At 40.7% G+C, this 21,519-nt stretch overlaps 1 protein-coding gene across 7 annotated transcripts in view; it reads left to right on the forward strand.

Moving 5' to 3' along the window:
• The window catches only part of SMG7 (SMG7 nonsense mediated mRNA decay factor), a 54,015-nt gene that overhangs the window by 20,296 nt on the left and 12,200 nt on the right, over positions 1–21,519 (forward strand). For 6 of the 7 annotated variants that reach the window (XM_080407545.1, XM_080407541.1, XM_080407542.1 and 3 more), the window contains 13 exons: positions 1,898–1,929; positions 3,237–3,354; positions 4,333–4,465; positions 7,695–7,866; positions 8,687–8,758; positions 9,814–9,964; positions 10,305–10,440; positions 12,490–12,652; positions 13,741–13,897; positions 16,180–16,250; positions 16,574–16,634; positions 17,287–17,406; positions 17,651–18,086. In XM_080407545.1, coding sequence (XP_080263671.1) covers positions 1,898–1,929; positions 3,237–3,354; positions 4,333–4,465; positions 7,695–7,866; positions 8,687–8,758; positions 9,814–9,964; positions 10,305–10,440; positions 12,490–12,652; positions 13,741–13,897; positions 16,180–16,250; positions 16,574–16,634; positions 17,287–17,406; positions 17,651–18,086 — 1,822 coding nt within the window. The remainder of the gene's footprint in view (positions 1–1,897; positions 1,930–3,236; positions 3,355–4,332; positions 4,466–7,694; positions 7,867–8,686; positions 8,759–9,813; positions 9,965–10,304; positions 10,441–12,489; positions 12,653–13,740; positions 13,898–16,179; positions 16,251–16,573; positions 16,635–17,286; positions 17,407–17,650; positions 18,087–21,519) is intronic. The other variant, XM_080407543.1, reaches the window with a different exon arrangement.

Consider the following 21,519-nt stretch of genomic DNA (forward strand, 5'->3'; position numbering starts at 1 on the left):
GTGGTTCTAGTTGCCAAGTCATAGCATCACAGGACTGGCCCAGCTTTGTGCTTGACTAGACTTGCAGGTCAGCGTCGCAGAGGCTCCCGAGGCACGGCATGCAGAGATTGCTGGCCTTTGTCGGCTCTTAGCTGTGTCAGGGGAAAGATCTGCTCTTTCCCACCCTGCTAGCTGCAGCCCCAGGGAGGGCTTTGCTTAGGCACCTTTCATTACCTCCACATGTGCAAGGCAGAAAATGTTTCTTGGGCTTTCAGTTTTCTCGTGACACAATATCTAAAATTTTCCTTGCTTGTCTGTCAGCAACAATAGGTTATCTCTTCTTCCAGTGTTCCTTGTTGTTAGGGGTTGAAAAAATGTATCAATGCTTTCTTGAAAGAAATAAACTGAAAAAAGTTATCTGAAATAGATTACATTTGTGAGGCAGGTGAGGAATCTACAGATTTACTTCTGGCACCAGTTAAGATAATCTTATTTAAAGCCCTTGCAACATCCCATTTGCTTCTTGAATGGTACACTGTGGTGACTATGCTGAGTTGCTACAGATAATTTTTGTGTTTAATAAATAGAAATTTTGTGAAGGGACTTACCAACATACATTTTACTAGTGAAACACTGGCACTGTTATATCTTTTTAATCCTGATGTGGATCTCAAACCTTCCCCATAATTTGTGGCCAGTAGGTAGAACCCAGAACAACCTGAAAAACTGTTTTTTTTACGGTCACCACAACATCATGTTGGCATGAGAGAGTATGTGCTTGTTGCTGAAACCTCTGTAGGGATTAGGTGGTGCTTTTCACCTGGCTGTCCATTCTCGCCTAAGCTGGCATCTGACTGTAATGTTAGTCACAGTGCAGCTTCCACCTAGCTTTTTTGCTGAGGGAGGCAGGTGGAAATGGGTAATTTATATGCTAGGAGGATTCCATGTTTGGTATGGACAGCTTGCAGTCTTTGCAAAATATATGTAAACATTTGTAGCAAAAGCAAGGGGACACGTTCTGCCCTACCAGGCAGCCTAGTGTCCCTTCTGCCTGCCCTGTGGTAGTTGTGTGTCAGTCAGTCAGACAGGCCAGCGGCGCTGCCCCTTGAGTTCTGTGTACTGCTGTCACAGTGCTTAACTGTAACATCTCAATTGCCTGCTCCATCTAGCCACTGAGGACCATTTGTAAATATTTATTTTTTGGAGACTGTGTCCCAGTGTTCCTCTATTTGCAAAACTGCCAACCTCCACCAGCAGTGGGGGTTTGCAGAGGGTGTTCAGTGAAGGAGTGGTAGTTGATTATCTGTAGTTGCCTTTCTTTCTGTATGTGTTTTGGTGTTGGTTTTTTTTCCTTGAAAATCCTTGAACTGCCTCCCTAAAGTCATGATTTCATTGGAAGAGAAGTAATTTGGGAAGCCATAGTCTTTTTATGTCCTCTCCTTAAGGAAAGCTAGTGCAACACAGAGAGGCAGGAGGGCTGTAGCAGCATGCTGAGAAGTACTGATGGGAGTTTGCTTTGCTCTGTTGGCTACCGCTTTTCATATGTGATAACTTTAAGTTGTTATCAAATTCCCAGTTACAGGTAAGCAGGTATCATTAATGTTGGCAGGATGGCACTGACAGGTAAAGCTTAAAATGTAGTGTAAGCAGTTTTTGGTTCGTAATTCTTCTGAAAGAGGCTTAAGCTAAGCAGGGTGAACAGTTGACTTCTGTTATGGTATGAATTAGGCGAAATACTGTTAAACACAGTAGCTCAAATTCATGCTGCGTGGGGTAAACTATAGCAGTGTAGGTTGCAGGCAGCCTCTATGAAGCTGCCCCCTCTTTGTCTGCTTACTGTTGCATAAATGTGCTTTAGCATAATTCAATTATTTTGATCAGTCTGTTTCTAATTTATTGTTTTATTCCGTTCTTACAGGCAGGCAGAAGTCCTGAAGGCTGACATGACAGGTAATTGCCTTAATTGCACAGTTGACCTAGCTGCTAATACTTGATTCCTGTTTTTGTTTGTGTTTCTTATGATTATTGCTCCTAAGAATTCTCTGGAAAGTATGTGATGTTATGTTAAACATTTGTCCTTTGTATATAAATCAATAGCATTTTAACAACTGTGCCCCTCTCTCTTTTATCTAAAATAAGCGTATTTTTGAAGTTGACTTTGAGTGTTTTAAAGCATTTGGAGATGGAGGTCATGCCCTGACTCCTCTCCCAGAGACTGTTGTCCACACTACCACAGGAACTGCTGGACTTGGATTAGCAAGTGTCTGGATGGTTTTGAGAAACCTGGGTGATGGAAATGTTGATCTGAATGCTACCACATGTCATGAAAGTGCAGCCCATAGATGCTATGAAATGCTACAGGCTATGTATTGAGCTCTATGTATTTATGGAAAACGGAAATTATTTATATGAGTGTATCAGCCATGCAGTACAAGCAGCTTGCATAATGGACCTATGCTCAGCTGTGCTTACCACCTTGGTGTAGTGCATGTAGCAGGTTGGAGTGGTCCCTGTAGGAGCATTAACTGCCTGGATCCGTCTAACCCAGCAGGAGTAGCTGTACCATCAGCAAAACAGTTTCCCTGGGTGAGAACCATCCCTTGTGCTCCTGCAGCATGCCCCCCCCCCCGCCCCCCTAGCTCAGGTGCTTTTACAAGGCAGGGAAATTGGACTCTGTAACTCGAGATAGCCGGAGCAGTGTTTGCATTCACCCTGCGTGATGGAAAGCAGATGGCTACCCAAGAGGTAGCAAACGGCAAGGAGTAGTACTTGCCCACAGTGTTCTGAATACCAGTGGCATTGGCTTCAAGGACTGTTTTGTTTAGCATCACCTGCTGGATTTCTTTTCTGCTAATTTTTTCAGGCTACTCTGGATATCTTTCTAAATCCGTTCAGTGGCAAGAAGTTCTGCAGCTTAATGACTTGCAGGGAATCACCTTCTTCTATCTGTCTTTTTTTTGGGCGTTTGTTTTTTTGTTGTTTTTTTTTTTTTTTTTTTAACTTGCCAGCTGCTGTCTTTGCTCATGTCTAGTTTTGGTGTTGTAGGAGACTGATCAGTCAATTCCTCAACCTGCCTGTAGTTTTTGTATGTCACTATTTTGATGAATCTCTGATAAAAGTGGGTGTTTGGCATTGGATATCTTGCGCTGTGCTATGTTTTTTCATTTGGTAGGTGAGTGAGAAATCAGTTGGAGTAACTGTAAATTTGAGTATTACAAAAACTGTTGTGTCTTTGTTTATTTCTTTTTATTGCTCAGATTCGAAGCTGGGTCCAGCAGAAGTCTGGACGTCCAGACAGGCTCTACAGGACTTATATCAGAAAATGTTAGTGACTGATTTGGAATATGCTTTAGATAAAAAAGTGGAGCAGGACCTGTAAGTACCTCAATAAATTTGTATATGTGTATTTAATCTGGACTGATGAGGAGGAAACCCTGAGACTTCCAGAAAAGCAATTGTATTCTATGAAATGGTTGTCTGACTTCCTTTAAAATGAAGAGTTGTGCTGTGGGTGAAACATGAGAATGCACTGCAGAGTCAATGAAGAGCATTCAATAAGTTAGTATTTTACCTTTGGCAATTTAGTAGCAGCCATGTTATGCAGGAGTGGGTTTTAGTGAGCCAGATGGAAGAAAGAGAGCTAAGAAATAGGAGCCTTCTGTGATGGCAAGAAGGGGCTAAAGTGGAGTTTCCAGAACAGAGATTTTTTCCTGATGTAATCACCTGGAGCTTTGAGCAAGGTCTAACAGGAGGAGTTGAGTAGCTGCTAAAGACCCTCATTTTAAGCCCTCTGTGGTAGGGCTGGGCAGAGGAGGAGTATCAGGAGGGGGAGGAATATCAGGAGAGAACTTTACAAATCAGGGGAGGATCCTCCTGGGTTTTCTCCAGGCCCTGAGTCCATTCCCTGATTTGAGATGCAGACATGAGTTCTAACAGGTTTAGGTTAGAGAGAAGCATGTGGTTCTTCCAGCACTGAGGGAAGCAAGATGAATAGGCTGGCTGGGTTGTCCTGTCCGTGCCTCCAGTTACTGAGTGATTTTTAACCCTGATTTCTACACCCTACATCCTGTTTCAGGGAGGGAGCACTATGCTGTGTAAACCAGAACAATTATAAGCAAATATTAATGCTGTTACAGTGTTAGCTGTATAGGATCAGGATCTGTTTCCCTAGTTATGAGAGGTGAGGGAAAGGTAGTTCTTCCATATTAAACATTATTTCAAATCAGAATGTTGCCTGAATTTAAATATTCTTCGTTTCCATGTCTGATGCTATGTAATTAAACAGTTCTTTCCTGTTGCATATGCCATCTGCACTTTCAAAGTGAAAAAAGGAAATGTTTCTTTTGTTTTCAGTTGGAATCATGCCTTTAAAAATCAGATCACGACGCTACAGGGTCAGGCGAAAAACAGAGCAAATCCAAATCGGAGTGAAGTTCAGGCAAACCTTTCTCTGTTCTTAGAGGCAGCTAGTGGCTTCTACACACAGGTGAGTTGCAAAAAAGTGTTGGCTGTGGTGTATTTGCATAGTTTGGAAGCAAGTGTGCCTCGGCTTTATGCTGCTTGCGTGTGGGTCCTTTACAAACCTTTGTCTGTCAGACCTCCTGTGCTGTTCATGAGAGATGGGCTGCAGTATCATACCAGCATGTCATCTCTTTGAGGAAGGCTGGGAGGATAGGTTTTAGGGGGGTGAAACCTGTTCTTTTCCCTTAGAGTAGGAAATTATTGCTGTACTGGATCAGGCAGTATACTCTGCTGGTGGTGGTGCTCTCGGTAGAACGTGTTTGCAAAGCTGGTGATGTGCTTTCTTTTGATCAGCCGCAGCCTCAAATTGATCTGAAACTTCTGTGAATCTGGTAGTTGTTTTGGTGCTCTATAAAAAGATGGCAACAATTTCAGTTCCCTTCTAATAGAATCTGCTTTAAAGCCTAATATGTGCTGCTTTGGGTCAGATGGAAGGTCCATTTAGCACCGTATTTTGTGTCTCTCAGTAGTCTGCTGTGACTGCTCAGGGTCAGCATTAAGCAGCAGGAAAATTGCTCTAGTCTCTTGCTTTCTGGCTGTACGTTTGTTGCCGCCTTGAGCTAGTTTGTATCTGAATCATGTAGCTGTTAGGAGGTCTAGCCTTTAATTGACTCTCCAGTCCCTCTTGAAGCCGTTTACTCTGCAGTGATCTGTGGTAAGAATTCTGTATTTTAATTGTAATGTCTAAGAGTAACACAAAAAAACCCCACTAAGCCCAACAACAAACATGTTAACTGATGATTTCATTGTACTCTTAGTTCTTTTTTCTGCCATTTCTCCAAAAATTCCCATTCACCTTTTCATTACTGTGTATGAAATTGTGGGTCATTTTCATAATTCTTTTTCATCTTTAAAAATGTGAGACTTCCCCCATATAGCTAAAGCTCAGCAAAGAAAGTCATTGTTGTTCATGGCTCCAGTTATTCAAGAACAGAAGTATGTGTAAAATTCCAAAATGCAGGTGGACTGAAGGATGTGTGATGACGCAATGTTTTGTGCTTTGTTCTGTGTCCCTTCCTTGTAACTCCAGTGATGAGCATTGAGTTAGTGTTTTCCAAGAGCTATGTACATACTACATACATACCTGAATACAGCTTTTTTCCTAAATAATACCTAACTTAGTGCCCACCACGGTTGTGCACGTAAGTAGTGTGGTTGTCCTCAAGAGTATTAGGTAGCATTTACAACATATAATTTTTTTGATGAAGACTTTCAAGCTTACAAGCACATCTTCAGTCTGAATTCTGGTGGGTTTTTTTTTTGTCAATTAGAATTTCAAATTTCAGTTACAGGAACTTTTCTTAATGTATAGCAAAACTTTTGAGTGCTCTTGCACTAGATATCTTTTGTGAGGTTTTCTGTTAATTGTAAAAGGAGTGTGATTCCTTTAATGTATTCCTTACTGCCGGGTGTTTGCCCATATTCTCTTCCAGTGTTAGATTTCAGTTGGTAGATTATGGAAAATGAGAGTCGGTGTGTGATAATGGCCTTAAAGATAATTTGCCTTTCTATCCTTTTTCTCCTTGTTTGGTGTACGCTTCAGCCACATTGTCACTGCTGAATCCTCTATCTTGAGTAGTGGTCTGACTAGACTTTCTGTCGTGGCTAGTTTGCACTGTCTTCAGGTTACAACAGGCACTGTAGGTCATTCTTACTGTATCGATTCCTACTTTGATTCTGAATATCTGCAAGACAACCCCAGTTTTTTCTCCAGAATCTCTGTGATTATCTGCCCCCCCTTCCCTGCCTTCAGCATTTTTTTCGGGAAAGTTTTTATTTGAAGCAGCCAGTCTGACAGGCTGTGGCATGGTTGCCTGGGGTTTTCTACCATCTCCACTGTTTGTCTTGCAAAAACCTTGTTCTCCCCTGAAGTGTATCAGGGATTTTTTCTTTTCCGTGTGTGACGCCACAGACTGGGTTGTCTTTCACTGTTTGCTGTGATGCTAATTGTCCCATTTTCAGTCTAGAGATTTTGCTCAGGCAAGATATGTGCTCTGCAACTGTGAGGCCTGTGTAAGTGACAACTTTGAAAGAAAGCATGAATTTTCCTAATTCAGCATGTCGGAAGATGTCAGGTTCCTTTCTTTTACCCAGCTTTCATCTATGGAATCCCTCTTGTTTGGGGATTTTTATCTACTATATAAAAGTCAGCAAAAGAGGAGGGAAGTGTAGCATGAACCTTTTTCTGCAGCAAGCAAAAGCACCCCATTGCATGTTTAGCCACTGACAGCCCTGAGCTTTCTATATGCCTTTATCTGAAAGCAGAACGCTGCTGCAGGTCAGTTTTATTTGGAGACCGAGTATATTCTCAGCTGGGAGAAAGTCTGTCAATTCTTACTTGCATTTTTAACCCTGTAACACTGTAGAACACACACTTGTCATCACTATGTGGTTACTGTTACTTTCCACAGTATTTGCCGGAGTCCGTTAGGAAAAACTTCACAAGCACAAATTAGGATGGCAAAGTTCAGGTTTTCCTTCAATTAGCTTCTGAGATATTTGATCAAGTAGCTGATGCCTTGTTCTTTGAAAGAGTCTCACTGTTTAGCACAAATATTTACTGATGACTCGGGCACTGAACTGTTAGCTGCTGTTGTCTTATGTTGGCTACAAACTTGGTTTTGTTCTGGCTTCTCTCTAAAGTTTAAGTCAGGGTGGTGCTGTTTCTTAAGCTGGAACAAGGTTGTTTGGAGGATGAGTGGCATTCCCTTACATTATTTTTTGAGAATGGTGTCACTTCATCAAAATATAAAAAAAGACTGTCTTCCTCTTGAGTGCTCTACTTAAAAAAAAAAAAAAAAAAAAAAAAAAAGGCAAAACAACAAACCAACCAAAAAAACACCCCAAAACCTGAACAAAACAGACAAAACCCAACAAGATTAGTAGATCTCTGATAGTTTCCGCTGATACACGCTTGGCAATATAAGTATCGTGGGAATTGAGTTGCTTACTGGTTTGGGATGCACAGCTCTTAAAGAAGAGTACAACTGCTCTTCATGGTTTTGGGCAGAATAATGCAGCATGGAGTAAAGAATGTAATTTTAAGTCTCACTTAAAGTAACCTAGGCTTGTTCACTTCAAATATGTTTAGCCAAGCCGTGCCTCTGAGTAATGCTCTGTTAGTTTTGTCAATTGTTTCAGTGCTTTTCTAATTACTCTTTGTAGCTGCTACTAAACCAGACCTGTTTTTCTAGTTATTACAGGAATTGTGCACAGTTTTTAATGTAGACTTGCCATGTCGTGTAAAGTCTTCCCAGCTGGGAATCATTAGCAATAAACAGACGCACACCAGCGCCATAGTGAAGCCTCAGTCTAGCTCCTGCTCTTACATCTGCCAGCACTGCCTTGTCCACCTTGGAGATATTGGTGAGTTTTTGAAGGAAAAAGAGGTGGGATATTGAGTTCTAGCTGTGTTCAGCCCTCACACAGAGGGTTCTGCTGGAGCAAGTGTCCTCCCAATTAGTAGCTGATTGTATGTTTGATGGTTGGTGCAGGGGGAAAGGTCTGGAAAGTAATGCTGTTAGACTTTTCTAATGTGTGTTACACATTAACACATGGAGACAGTTAATCGCTAGCTTTCTAGTGATTTGCTAGAATCTGTCTTCTAGCATACTAATCATGTTATAGCTAGTAGGCATAGTGAAATGTTGAAACCGGTAACTGTTACAAAAGCTTGTTGCAGCAGGCTAGCATACTTCTCCATTTCAGAACATAACTTTTAAATCTTACATAAAAAGGCAACAATTAGAAATCCAGCCTTTCATAGACAGAGTTAAGTTCATTATGTTCAATGGGTTTATTTCTTTATTGATTAAAGCACAACTATGTGTTGCAGAAAGTTATCTTTTCACAGGAAGCTGCAGTTGCTTTTGGAACAACCTAAAGGTTGATCTAGTTTCTGATTGTGCAAAGAAGTGTGAAAAATATTTGTAGCTCTCTGGATGTGTTGCTATTGGCACAGCATCTTTCTATGTAAGAACTGATAAGCTGTGCCATAAGGTCTCAGGAAAAACCACCACCTCAAAATTCAATGCATTGAATCCTTGTGCTCTTTGGTGTAATTGTATGTTTTTGTGACGCTTATTTCTAAAACAATAGTAAAATGCTCTTCAGGTAAACTGGGTTATATTAAATGCAGGACAGTTGAATTTTACACCTCAGCTTGGATTTTTTGTTGTTTTCTTAGCTCGCTATAGGAATCAGACCAGCCAGGCAGAGTCTTACTACAGACATGCAGCTCAGCTTGTCCCTTCTAACGGTGAGTCTGGGATACCTTTTTGGTTTGTAATTTCGAAGGAAGATTTTGATGTACTGCTTTTCTTGTGTGGCAGTTGGAAACTTGGGATTTTAAATAAACCTCTCTTCCCCAAATATCAAAAACAATCGTGCAACAAAGCCTGACTTGTTGGTAAATCATTTAGGTAATAGCTGTTTCCCTGATCTGTGTCACTTCTCTCCTTTTTGTGAATATTTAGAAACAAAAAAGGTAATGCACAGCTTCGTTCCAAGGCTTCACTGCTGCTACATTGTACTGCGTTAGATTCATATGTTACGAAGTACAATTAAGGAAAACTTGCCTACCACCAGTGGTTTTTTCTTTTATTGCGAATTGGCATGTGAACACAGTTTAGTAGCTAAAATGGGATTTTTCAATTTGTTCATGCACGTTAAGGGCTTCTTTACTTCAGGGATGTAGCTTTTTAGTTATTGTCTTACAGTGGTCCAAAACATAGACAGAGTGATAGAAGGATAAATCATTTTTTAGCCAGGCTGCTGAAACCAGTAATGCAATTTTTTTAGCTAGTTATATTCTACCTGGAAAAGTTTCCTTACTCTAACTATAGGAATTTTTACTGTATAGGCAAAAAATATGACTGACTATTGACAGTCAGATTTGCCTCATGAGCTAAAATTGGGCTAGATTTTGTCCAACGAGATGAAGCTAAAAATCTGTTGTGGTGAAAGGTTGGTTTTGACAGTACCGTCTTATTTAGAGAAAAATCTTATGCCATATTTGTTGTCCAGTTTTAAAGATGTGTGAAAGCAAGCAAAACACACACACACACACACACACACACACACAAACCCAAACAAAAACCCCCACCCAAAAAAATAACCGCACCACAAATCTAGAAGCTTTTTCATTTGAGTGGTCGTGATATGAGGCTGGAGTAAAAGGGTCAGCACCTGAACCTTGTCTGTTGAAGAATTTAGCACTTCGTGCTCCCTTTTCAAGTGACCACACTTAATCTGCAATCTGGCATGCTTCAATCTGTGACAACTTGTCGGACGATTTGTCTTTCTCTCTGTTAGGTCAGCCTTACAATCAGTTGGCTATTCTAGCTTCCTCCAAAGGAGACCACTTGACCACAATTTTCTACTACTGCAGAAGCATTGCTGTGAAGTTTCCTTTTCCGGCTGCCTCCACTAACCTACAAAAAGCACTTTCTAAAGCACTGGAAAGGTAAGACAAAGTCACAATGTGTTTCTGCTTGGATAAGATGGAGGAGACTTCTTCCAGATGTACCTCTCTTGCCAGAAGTTATTCATATTTGGTAGTAGAAACAGGAATTACTCAATCTCCGTCCAGTCCTTACACGTGTGGAATAAAGAATAGTTTGTGTCTGGGATGTTCCTGAGTGTGAATAGTGAACGCAGGAAATAAACATATTGTGCCAATGTGAAAAAGTAGCTTTACATGCACATTCCTCCTTTCTTGAACTTCACAGGAGAACTGTGTTATGTTATGTGCAGCTGTGTCTAATTCCAAAGGCTAAAGTTGGGTATTTCTGTTCTGAATGTAGTCGTGATGAGGTGAAGACTCGATGGAGTGTGTCTGACTTCATCAAGGCTTTTATTAAATTCCATGGCCACGTGTACCTGAGTAAAAGCTTGGAGAAGCTGAGCCCTCTTCGAGAAAAGCTGGAAGAACAGTTCAAGGTTAGTTCTAATAACATATTAATTAGTATATTGAGGAGGTTATTTTTAGCAGCTGAGTTCTGAAATTACAGTCCAATAATAACTTTTTCACATGCTAAAATACAGGAAGCTCAAGTAACCAGTTGTGGGAAGTTTGTATGACAGCTAACACTGGATAGTTCTGTTGACTTCTGCAAACAGGGACTTTTCCCATTTGACATGGGGTGCATTGCTGGTAGAGATACAGGAGAAATCAATGACCACCGTTGATTCTGTGCTCTTTAACCTGGACGATTCTTGGGTACCTGTGAAAAGCACTTGATTCAATTGCAAAGTCTTGGCTCAGTTGCCTGAGTAATTTTGAGAGCTTCGTTTTTTGGATGGTGTTCATTCATTCCCACTGGTTATTAAGGTTGCTTTTAATCTTCCTCAGACAACTTGCCTCTCCTGTCAGCGGTTTGCCTTTAAAAAGTGTTCCAGTACTTAATTTGTGTGTAGTCTAGAACTACTCAGAACACGCTTCCTCTGGAAAATCTAGGTGTACCCATTAATTATATAGCCAGCTCATTAAGTTGGACAATACAGAAAGGATTGAAACAAAGAGAATTTTGTAAGGTATTTATACCAAGGTAGTACAGTTTCAAAGACGACAGCATATTAACTGTTCGGCTCTGCTTCATCATCTTCATTTGTAGAAAATGAGCAGGTAGTACAGATGTGTTCAACAGAGCAGTTGGGTGCTTTTCCATATTAAGAAAGGGGAAGCTGGTCTTAGCAATATAAAGAATTACAAATATTCTTCACGGTGTCATTTTTGCGTTTTTGCATTGAATTGGGCTGCAATTAAGAAACACAAAACTTGTTGGGAATTGTATTAGCTTTGAATATGAGCTGCTTGAACACTGGGAATTAATGTTGTCTCAAAATTAAGTAATTGTGTGTCTTTTTGTGTGTGGTGTTGGCTGTTGAACAAGTACTGCTTTTTCCACAATACTTTCCATCAATAATTATGAGCATTGCTCAGGCATGTGGAACAGTCTTATTTTTCTGAACTGATCCAGGGTGTTAAAATAGAGCTAATCGAGCCCTGCTTTGTTGTTAGATTACTTTTTTGTTATGCAACATAAGGTTTAATTTACTAGAAGGCAACTCTCCGACTTAAATGGGTTGAATGTGGATGTGAAATTGGCTTTATGGTGGATAATCACTTTTAACTTTGTGGTTGATTTTTAACTCTGTATGAGGAGAATGGTCCTAGGGTTAGGAGTATTCAGCCAAGCCCACGATTCTGCTGCTGACAGCTCTGCCAGTTTGAGCTGTTGGCTGTAGAGTGCTTCATGCCCTGAACTAAAAACCAAGGTTGAACGTGGAGCTCAAACCTTTTCTTGTTGCTTACTCTGGGGAATCCACTTGCCTCTCTGACTGTTGCATCTGAAGGTAAGTTGGTTGTGGGTTAGGATATCTCCTTTTTTTCCCACAGTGCTCAAAAAAAACATTTAAGTTTCTTTCCTTGTTCTGAGAAAGGTGTCTTTTACTGCATAGTTACTGTTGTAAATAGCTCATGCTATTTTGGTCCACCATGGCATTCCATGACCCATGAAGTCAGATGTGGAATTAGGCTTTAATACATAACCACACACTAGTTAAATTTTCCTGGGGTGTTTTTTTTTTTTTAAATGTCACCTTCTCCGTGCTGTTTCTTTGAAAAACTGAAAAAATACAGTGGATATACATGCCTCTGCAATTCTTGCAGTTGCATTGCAGTGCTGTCATTACACATTAAAGTTGCACTTGCTCTGAAAGAGAACCATATCCAAGGGGATGTTGATTTGTGTGCGTATGACTTGGTGTATGAGCAGAAGCCTTGGGCTTAACAGTGGGCATCTGCCCAAGTCCTCGTGGGAAGCCCAGTGCTGTGCTAATAGAGATGACCTGAAAATAAAACTTCGAATGAATATTGCCTTAAGGGCAGACGCATTAGTCAAGCAGTGAAGTAGCAGCTGTTAATCCTTTCAAGTCCATGCTTTACCATATAAAAATACATACATCATACGTGTGCTTTTGTTGCAGAGGTTGTTATTCCAAAAGGCCTTCAATTCTCAGCAGTTAGTACATATTACTGTTATCAATCTGTTTCAACTACATCACCTGCGAGACTTCAGCAATGAAACAGAGCAGCACAGCTACAGCCAGGATGAGCAACTCTGCTGGACACAGTTACTGGCTCTCTTCAGTAAGTATGAAAACTAATTGATTTTTGTATTTCTTCTTCGTTTTTATATGGAATCCGTAGTAATTTGCTGTCGGTGTCTAGCTTAATGGTTGTGTGAGGTAAGTGATGAGAATAGAAGTTATGGGAGAAAGACAAGAGAGAAGGATCATTTATGTCTAGCAGTGCTGACTAATACTGGATTTATGTGCCCTGGACTTAGTCTGAAGCCCTGCAGAAGTCTGCATGTTTTTGCTGGTTCTGAAAGAACATTTTAACTTGGGTGCAGAGTTGGATCCAGATTTTCAGTGGGTAGTGCTCCTCTTGGGGGGCTGCTCTGCAGCTGGCCGCAGTGCGGTTTGAGCAGCTTTGAATGGAGCTATTTCTGAGTCACCAAGACTGAAGTTGAAGCTGACAGAACTAGGTCCTCAACTGCTTCTGTGCTCTTGATAATATCAACCGTGAGATAAGTGGGAGTGCAGAGCATTTTTGACTCTAGCTGCATAATGGTGATTTGCTTAACCTGATCTGGCCCATGATCAGCTTGGCCTTGTTCATAAACACCTAAATTTCTAAATAGCTGGGTTTCTCCAGTTTGCTGGCCTGGAGTTGATTGTGAAAGCACTGTAGTCACACTGGTGTGGTTACTGTTTCTCAACTTGTATGCCTAACGGGTGTGAGCTGCAGAGCTAGCTCTGATGGATTTGTGTGCCTGCTGACCTGGGAAGTACGTATAATACAGGTAGACAGTCGAGATCATAATTTCTAATAAATGAATAAATATCTCTGTAATGAGCTTGTCTCACTGGCTTTTGTTAACCTACCAAAATCATTTGCCATGACACACTTGAAAAGGAGAGGTGGGGAAAAAACATCAAGATTCTGCTTCGTGCTAGAAAACTCTCTTCTGAAAAAAAAAAAAAGATATTCTGATCTGTTGGTGGATTAAGATGAAGTAATTGGGCTGTTTTGTTCTAAAGAACTAGCTCTTAAAAAATAGGGGTTTATGGGTGGGATGTATTTGATAGGTTATTTGATCAATTTTCATGTGTCATTCCTGCATCATTTGGTGTTTTTTGGTTTTGTTTGCTTTTTTCTTGCTCTGTTTCTAGTGTCCTTTCTTGGAGTTTTGTGCAAGTGTCCTTTACAAAATGACTACCAGGAGGACTCTGGGGCTGCATACCCTCTTCCAGCTGTGAAAGTTTCAATGGACTGGCTGAAACTTAGGCCCAGTGTTTTCCAGGAGGCAGTGGTTGATGAAAGACGGTAGTGAGTGTTAATCTTTCTTTTGATACATTTGATTGAATAAAGTAATAATAAGTGGTGATCCACAAATGAGTAATGGGGAAAGTGATTGTATAAATATTACAGACATCAAAATGATAGAGAATGTGTGCTAAAAAGCTCATAGAACAAAACATGAAACTTGTAGGCTACATGAACAAGTTCACTGTTGCAATTGGCTTTAGGTTTGCACGTAACTTTTTAAGATGAGGGGGATCTATTTTACCATGTCTGACTTGAGCGTAACTACTGAGTGTACCCTTAGTCTAACCTTTTGTAATGATTTCTCAGATTAATCGTGGTAGGTGGCAGGAGAATAGTTGCGTTAATTTCATGCATTAAGCAGTCTCTTCAGCAGTACTGGCATCTGTGTTTTCTGGCTTATCATCTAGGAATTAAATTGAATTTAGTAGAGGATGTCTTCAAAAGTCAGCACAGGCATTACTGTTCTAGATTGTTGCGATGATTTTCCCCTTCTGCCTCTAATCTTGTATATTTAGGCTTAAATAGTTCAAAACTCGCCAACTTTTTAAATAGCCTGTTAACTTTTCATGAATTACAGCAATTCAATTAAGTGTTTCTGACCTGTAAGACGTTTCTTCAGATCAGGGTGGCTGTTACTGGCACAGATGGATGAGTATTTTTTCTAGGATGGCCACAATAAGAAAAATGGTGTGAAAGCAGCTTGCTTAGCTGATCTTGTGCGATGTGCCACAGTAGTTTCAGCTCTCTTGGGATTTATTTCTTCCCTATTTATTTCTAATCAAAGTTGTTCTTTGCCAGCTAAACACACACGTGCACATGCCTTTATCGGTCTGTTTAATAACCTGATGTCTGTGTTATATTGAGAAGTCTTCCTTATTCTGAATTCATACTTAATTGTGCTCTTGGTTCAAGAAATAATCCTTATTCCTTTTTAAACTTTCAGTTGTCCCCACTCTATGCTTATGATTTTCCTGTGAATAATTAATCGTACCCCAGACTGAACAAGCATCTGAAATAGGAAGGAAGCCTAGAAAAGCAGGTGAATCTGAATGCAAGAACTGAGGACAGAAGTGACTACATCAATACTAGTGTGTTGGCTTTGGAAATGAGTTTTTCCAGACTTGCCCTGTGGAAGCCATATTAGGTCTAGATTAAGTGTGTCACTGCATCACTCTTCTTTAGGAATCTCTTACTATGAAATCTCATTATTTCAAACGTGTAGGAAGGTTGCAATTTACTGTAGGTTGCAACAGACTTGGACTCTTCTTTTTTTCCCTCCTTCTGTTCCTTGTCAGTCACGGGAAGGAGCTGTTGCTTAGTTTAGCATAGAGAATAAGCATAACGTTTCCAGTCCCTGCGGCGGTGCAGGAAAGCAGCTGACCTCAGGCTTTTGAGTGCATATTGCATTCTCCAACCCAGGTGCTGGATGATGACTGAAAGCCTTGCTGAGGAAGGGCAGATCCGTTTCACTAACATGGAACATAGTGGGCATACCTTCCTAAAATAGTTTTATGTTGTTTCCATGGACTTGGTGCCCATCACTAAAGCAGAAGAAGGATGCTTAGACTTTTGGGTTGGAGCTTTTTAAAAATAGGAGAAAGCAGCCTGTTGTTGGTGGTTAAATGTTAACCACCTATGCAGCGATTGTTGAGATTTTTAAATGATTTACTCCAGGGCCTTTGTAAAGAATTTCCAGTCGTTGCTTGTACTGCTATTGCCAATGCAAGGCAGCAAGGCTGCCAGCTAACCTCTAGTTTAATGGTCTTACTCAGTGCAACCCTTACTTAGACCATCTTACTTTTCTGGTAACTGTTTCAGTGCTACAGTAGAGTGCTAATGTTCTTAGAGTGCTAAGAACAGAAGTACTTCTGCACAGCTGTATCTTGATAAATTGTTTTGCTTCCCAACTGATTAATTTATTGTGCCTTGAAAGCAGTCAGCTTTGGACTGGGAAACATGAATTGCAAGCAGGTGCTCTGAAGGTTTCCTTGTGCAATAGGTTTGTCTGGTTAAATTCACAGCAGGCTTTCTGACTTGCTGGGTAACGAACACTGTGCTGCGAGTGCCTGGCTTCCTTGGTAACGTTAAATTGGCTTTTTAAAGATTTTATTTTTCCAATGAAGTGGTTTTTTTCCCTGAAATTTGAGAGAAACTTTACCTTTTATTGGGAATCAGAGATTAATGGAAGCTGTGGCCATGTAACAGAGTTCAGTGTTTTCTGGTAAGGTAAATAGATTCAGTGTTTTGCAGTTCTCATGGTTTGTCTGTTTTCTGATTTGTAGCATATGGCCCTGGCTGATTTCTCTTCTGAACAGCTTCCAGCCGCATGAAGAAGATCTATCCAATAATAATGGTAAGGATGCTTCTAGTCTGTGCTGTAAAGCGCTGGGAATGGTGTTTTTCCTGATGTTATGGGGAATTGCAGTTGAAGAGCAAATAAGGAAGCAAGTTGTCTTCTAGTGTTAGTGCATATGAATACTTTGCAAATGCTGTTTCTTCATGCTGAGCGGACTTTACTCTGCTTTACCATTCCTGTGCTCTCAGGTTGCAGGGTGGACCAGTACAATTGAGCATGTTAATTATACCTTACGTAGTGACCTTGCTGAGGTACCTACTTATGATACTGTACTCAGTGCTTTCATGCTTTCTTTACACTGTTTATTGTCTGTTCACCAGCAACCCCCCTTCCAGAAGAATTTGAGCTGCAAGGATTCTTGGCTCTGAGGCCCTCGTTCAGGTGGGTGACAGCTGAAGGAGACTGTACTCTTACTGATACCACTACTTTGATAGACATTGTCCTGTTCTCTACCGTATCTTATTTATGAATACTTACTACTGTATGGATTGATGTAGGTGTCTTTTCAGAACAACTGCAGTAGTCATTGTAGCTAAACTCTAGGGAAAGTGATGAGCTTGTAATATTGCTCATGACTTTTTTGGTTTTCTTCTGTAGTCTTCCTACTAGTGAATTGAAAGGGAAGAATTTGAGAAGTGAGGAAAGGAATACTTTTACATTAAAACTTCCTGATGTGATTTTACTTTGCTGTTTTTTACTCTTTTTTTAACTGTATCCCTGTACATGTACAAATGCTGACTAAATGTCACACATATTCATTCAACTGTTCTGTAATCTTTATCATCACACAGATGAGCTTTTTGGCCTTCTGTTTTAAAAAACCAACCACCAAACCTCTTTAATGTATAGCTGCATCTTAGCAGAAAATTACATCTGTGAATCGGGCATCTTGTAACAGCCACGTTTTGAATAGTAGCTGGTGAAATTTCACAGCTTATAGTAGAGTGTCGCTGACCAGTTGTCTTTCTAAAGAAATACCATGTTGCAGAGGGTAATGGTGTAATTATTATTCCCTCTCCTATGTCAAAACTAGGAACTTGGATTTTTCTAAAGGCCACCAGGCAATTACGGGAGATAAGGAAGGGCAGCAACGTCGGATACGGCAGCAGCGCCTGATCTTCACAGGCAAATGGATTGCTGATAACCAGCCAAGGTAATTACAAGTAGCTTCTTGGTGTTTCATTTGCTGCTGTAAGCTTAGTTAATGCAGGTACCAGAGTAGAATGTTATTTTTCTCACTATTCAACACGGCAATTAGGTATAATATAAATACGAGATGCTGACAGCACCAATAACATGTTGTGTGGGTCAGCAGCCATTGCTTCATAGAGTGCTTATGTTAAGGAATGTATTTGGAATGATGTGCTTGCTTTTCAATTCCCTTCTGTCTTTTTCAGGTTGATTCAGTGTGAAAATGAGGTAGGAAAGCTGTTGTTTTTGACAGAAATCCCAGAACTATTACTAGAGGACCCTAGTGAAGCCAAAGAGAGTCTCGCCTCGCAGGAAACATCTATTGCAGAGCCGCTATCTACAGATGGGAGCCCTGGACTCAAATCAGTTCTGTCCTCTGGCAGAAGCCTGAACAACAACTGTGACACAGGAGAAAAACCAATGGTCACCTTCAAAGAGAACATCAAACCACGGGAAATGAACAGAGAGCAAGGGCGAGTCTATCCCCCTAAAGATGTAGGTAGGGAAAGACGGGACTATAGCAAAGGAATAGTAGCCAATAAGAATGATGCGAAGAAGGATAACAATAAAAGAAAGAACGAGACCAAGAAATGTGGCTTGGATAAGATGCAGGAAGCAGGAAAGCAGAACGTGGCAGTTCAGGTAAGCTTTTAGATCAAAGGGGTACTGCGTCTTAGGCGGTACAATGCTTGTGTCAGGGCTGTGACTGCTTGTATAGAGTATGGTAGAGTTGAGGTCTCGCTGTGGGCCCTGCAGGGACAGCTAATGCACAAAAAAAATAGAAACACAACTGTCTCAAAGACCAGGTATTGGTGATCTTTGGGTCTCTGTCCTTTTCCTTGATGCTCTCTTGATTTGTTGGGGGGGAAAACACAGGGAGGAATGAAAGGTGATTTTGCTGTATGAACCTTCTTAAAAAATCCAGACTTCTGTCTGTTGTTCCACAAATTATTCAGGCTGCGAAGGCTGTTCGCATGGCCAGATCACAGTCATGCTCTTTCTTGTACTGTGGTCTGTTGTGAAGGAACTGGGTACTCTGCATTTTCAGTTCAGTTGACTTGTGCACATTCAACAAATTGAATACATCGCAAAAACACCAAATTGTATATGTGAGGTAAGATCCTCTGTAACGTGTGTGCAGTCAGGTGGCCCTCTGTGGAAGTCAGGAAAGACACGCTGCTCTTAAACCATGTATCTCTCTGTGCTCAGGTGCTTGCTCAAAACTGTTGGCTTCATATCAGCTGCTCTTTTATCAGTTATATTTTTTTGAAGCATGCTTTTTTCCTCTGTTTCTGTGAGCATTATGTACAAAAATGCTTACCTCGTGAGTAAGTAGTGAATTTACTGGTCTGACTTCCATCAAGTTGTAGAAGATAAGGGTGGAGAGTTTCAGGGTTGATCTGATCTGTAGCTGGATGGTTTGGCTGCATCTCAGCCTGATGATGTCTGGAGGCATTTAATAATAGCAATGGAGACTCTGTTATTTCCCTGGAGAAACTATCAGTTCTTCACTGTTCTTGCAAGTGGAAATTATTTCCTAATGCGCTTTATCTCCCTTGCTTCTGTGTAAACCTACTACTAATTTCCGAAACAGGTCTGCAGAGTAACTTAAGTCTTCCTCTTTGCAACTGCTCTGAAGGCCTGTGCAATTGAGGTCTTCTTTTTTTTCCTAAGCTAGACAAACCAGCTCTTTCATATTTCCATCTGGTGGTGTTAGGACCCTTGGATCATTCTTGTTCTCCTCATTATTTGCTATTAAACATAATCATTATAAAATGGAAGTTCTGAACTGGCATTGTTATTCAGTTGGTTTTGCAGGGGTCCTACCAAGGCAGGTAAAAGGGTCGTAGCCTACAGAACCATGTGGCAATTGTTTGTGAGTCACCGCACAAGATTCTGATATCTGAAAGCCAATGTAGGTGAGTTAGAGTAGCAAGTTTCTTATTTGTTGAAGTCTGGAATGTGGTTGCAGGCCTGAGCACAGCTCCCAGTTGTGGTATGTGTGCCCTTGAATTGGAAAAGAAGGACTTGCTGATAAAATCCACTGGATCTTCTGAGAAGTATGTCTAGTTTTTTGGATAGGGAAGATATTTTAATTTTGATCCAGCTGATTTATCAGAAATTTGCTTGTCTTAGTCTTAAATGTTTACAAACTCAAGAAGAACTTGCTGCAAACCCAGCAGTAGTAAAATATGTTTTTGGTGGTTGGTCACTTTTCATCTATTGTTGAATAGAAATGCATTTTGACTTTAGTTGCATCAGCTGTATTTGTTATGGCACCTATTCCCATGAAATGCCTTTTGAATGCCTTTTGGTTTGTATAGTTTGGTGATCTTACTTATCCAGACCTACTCCAGAATATGAGGAGGGTTTGATTCCCACCCTCTGAGAAACCAGTGTAGGTTTTGTATCCTTAGGTGGTTTGTGAGTGCTCTGTCTGCTTTGGCCTTCAGGTTTTATCTCCTCCATAGTTCGTTGCCTTCAAAAGCCTAAATGCTACAAGTGTTGCAGCTACAAATGTTGCAGCTCCTACTTAGCAAAAATGTTAGCAATATTATACAGAAGTAATCAGTCCTGTTTTGCAGATAAGTAGAAACCTGGGTGCTCTGAGGTGATTATGAAAATGTGACATAGGTTGACTCTCTTCTCTCTAGGGAAAATAATGTTAGATGCCGAGGAAAGTTTAATGCAGACTTACTTGAGGTGTAACTTACTTTTCAGAGGTCACTGTGATGAAATAGTGCTTCTCTCAAGCACTGCGTAGGAGAAAGTAGTTGGTGGTGTTGACACTTTTTAGGTGAGATCAGGTAGAAGTGTGGAAGCAACTGAAATTTGTCTGTCTTGATTGATGAATTTTAGATACTTAGGTTTTAAAAGTTAACTACAAGTCATGCGGGGTGGGGGGAGGGCTTTTGGAAGCAGTCTTTGGTAATGTGCTACAGCAGCTTTGAGTTTATGGCAGACTGGAGCTCATGTTTTGAAATCCCATGGCAGGAAGAGTGTCTTTGAATTCTCTGACATTGCTATAAAAGAATGCATAGCTTTCAGTATGGGTTATAAAAACATTTGGCTTACTGTGCAGAAAAAAGGGACAGCACGATATAAGTTGAATTTATAGAATGTGGTGAAGGGTGAAGCTGTCAGTGAATAGATGTGACATGAGCAGGGGCTGCATCATTTGTGGTGCTTAGCATCAGCTAGAACCTTGAGGTGGAGTTCACTCCTTTTTCTAGCGGGAAATCAAAAACATGCCCAAACCTCCCTTACAATCTACTTTTTAAATTAAATGCAAAAAATAAACCACTCTCCCATAACTTCTAAATGGGGACATTCAAATTTATTTGAAAACAAACTTGAGAAAACATTTGAATGCATCTACCCCTTTACCACTGTATTTTGGCAGAAAAGACCTGCCCTCTAACTCCTTTCAACTCAGCAGCACTAAATGTTGAAGTAAAGCCCACACAGTTTTGGTTTGTTTGGTTTGAATTTTTAAATTTGGTCTGTGATAAACCCCTCTCTTTCAATCACCTTTGAGGCTTGGCGTCAGGTCTGCTCCTGGGCCCTTTCTGTATTGCCCGGGTTCCTTGCTTGCTGTCTTTTTCCTGCCTGCTCCATCTTGCATTCCAGGCAGTTCTGCTGAGCTGAACAGAAAGGGAAAGTAGTCTTCCCCTCTGTCTTCCTCTCCAGGAAGACCCAGACCGCAGCAGACTCAGAATCAGGTAAACATTACATTACATTCTTCTCTCTGCCTTTAACTGGTGCAGCTCTTTTAACAGAACATACAGCAGTTACACAGTAAACTGAAAGAGGTTTAAACACTTCTGCAATTTGTCTTATATGCTCTTGGTCAAAAGAATTTCATAGTATGCAGGAGTTGGTGCGTATATGTCACCGAATGGCTTAGGCTGAAAGTTCCCTAGGAAGAACATGGTAGTGTTTGTTTTTTAAGGTGCTGCAGGTAAGTACCATGAGTTAGGTTGAAGTAGTGCCCTAGGAGAAGCATAAGACCATCTGCACTTTTTGCTTTGTTTCTAAGGCACTGCAGTTGAGCAGCATGGTAAGTTCTTTGTAT

Source organism: Falco punctatus, assembly GCF_963210335.1.
Source record: "Falco punctatus genome assembly, chromosome: 11".
Taxonomy (NCBI): domain Eukaryota; kingdom Metazoa; phylum Chordata; class Aves; order Falconiformes; family Falconidae; genus Falco; species Falco punctatus.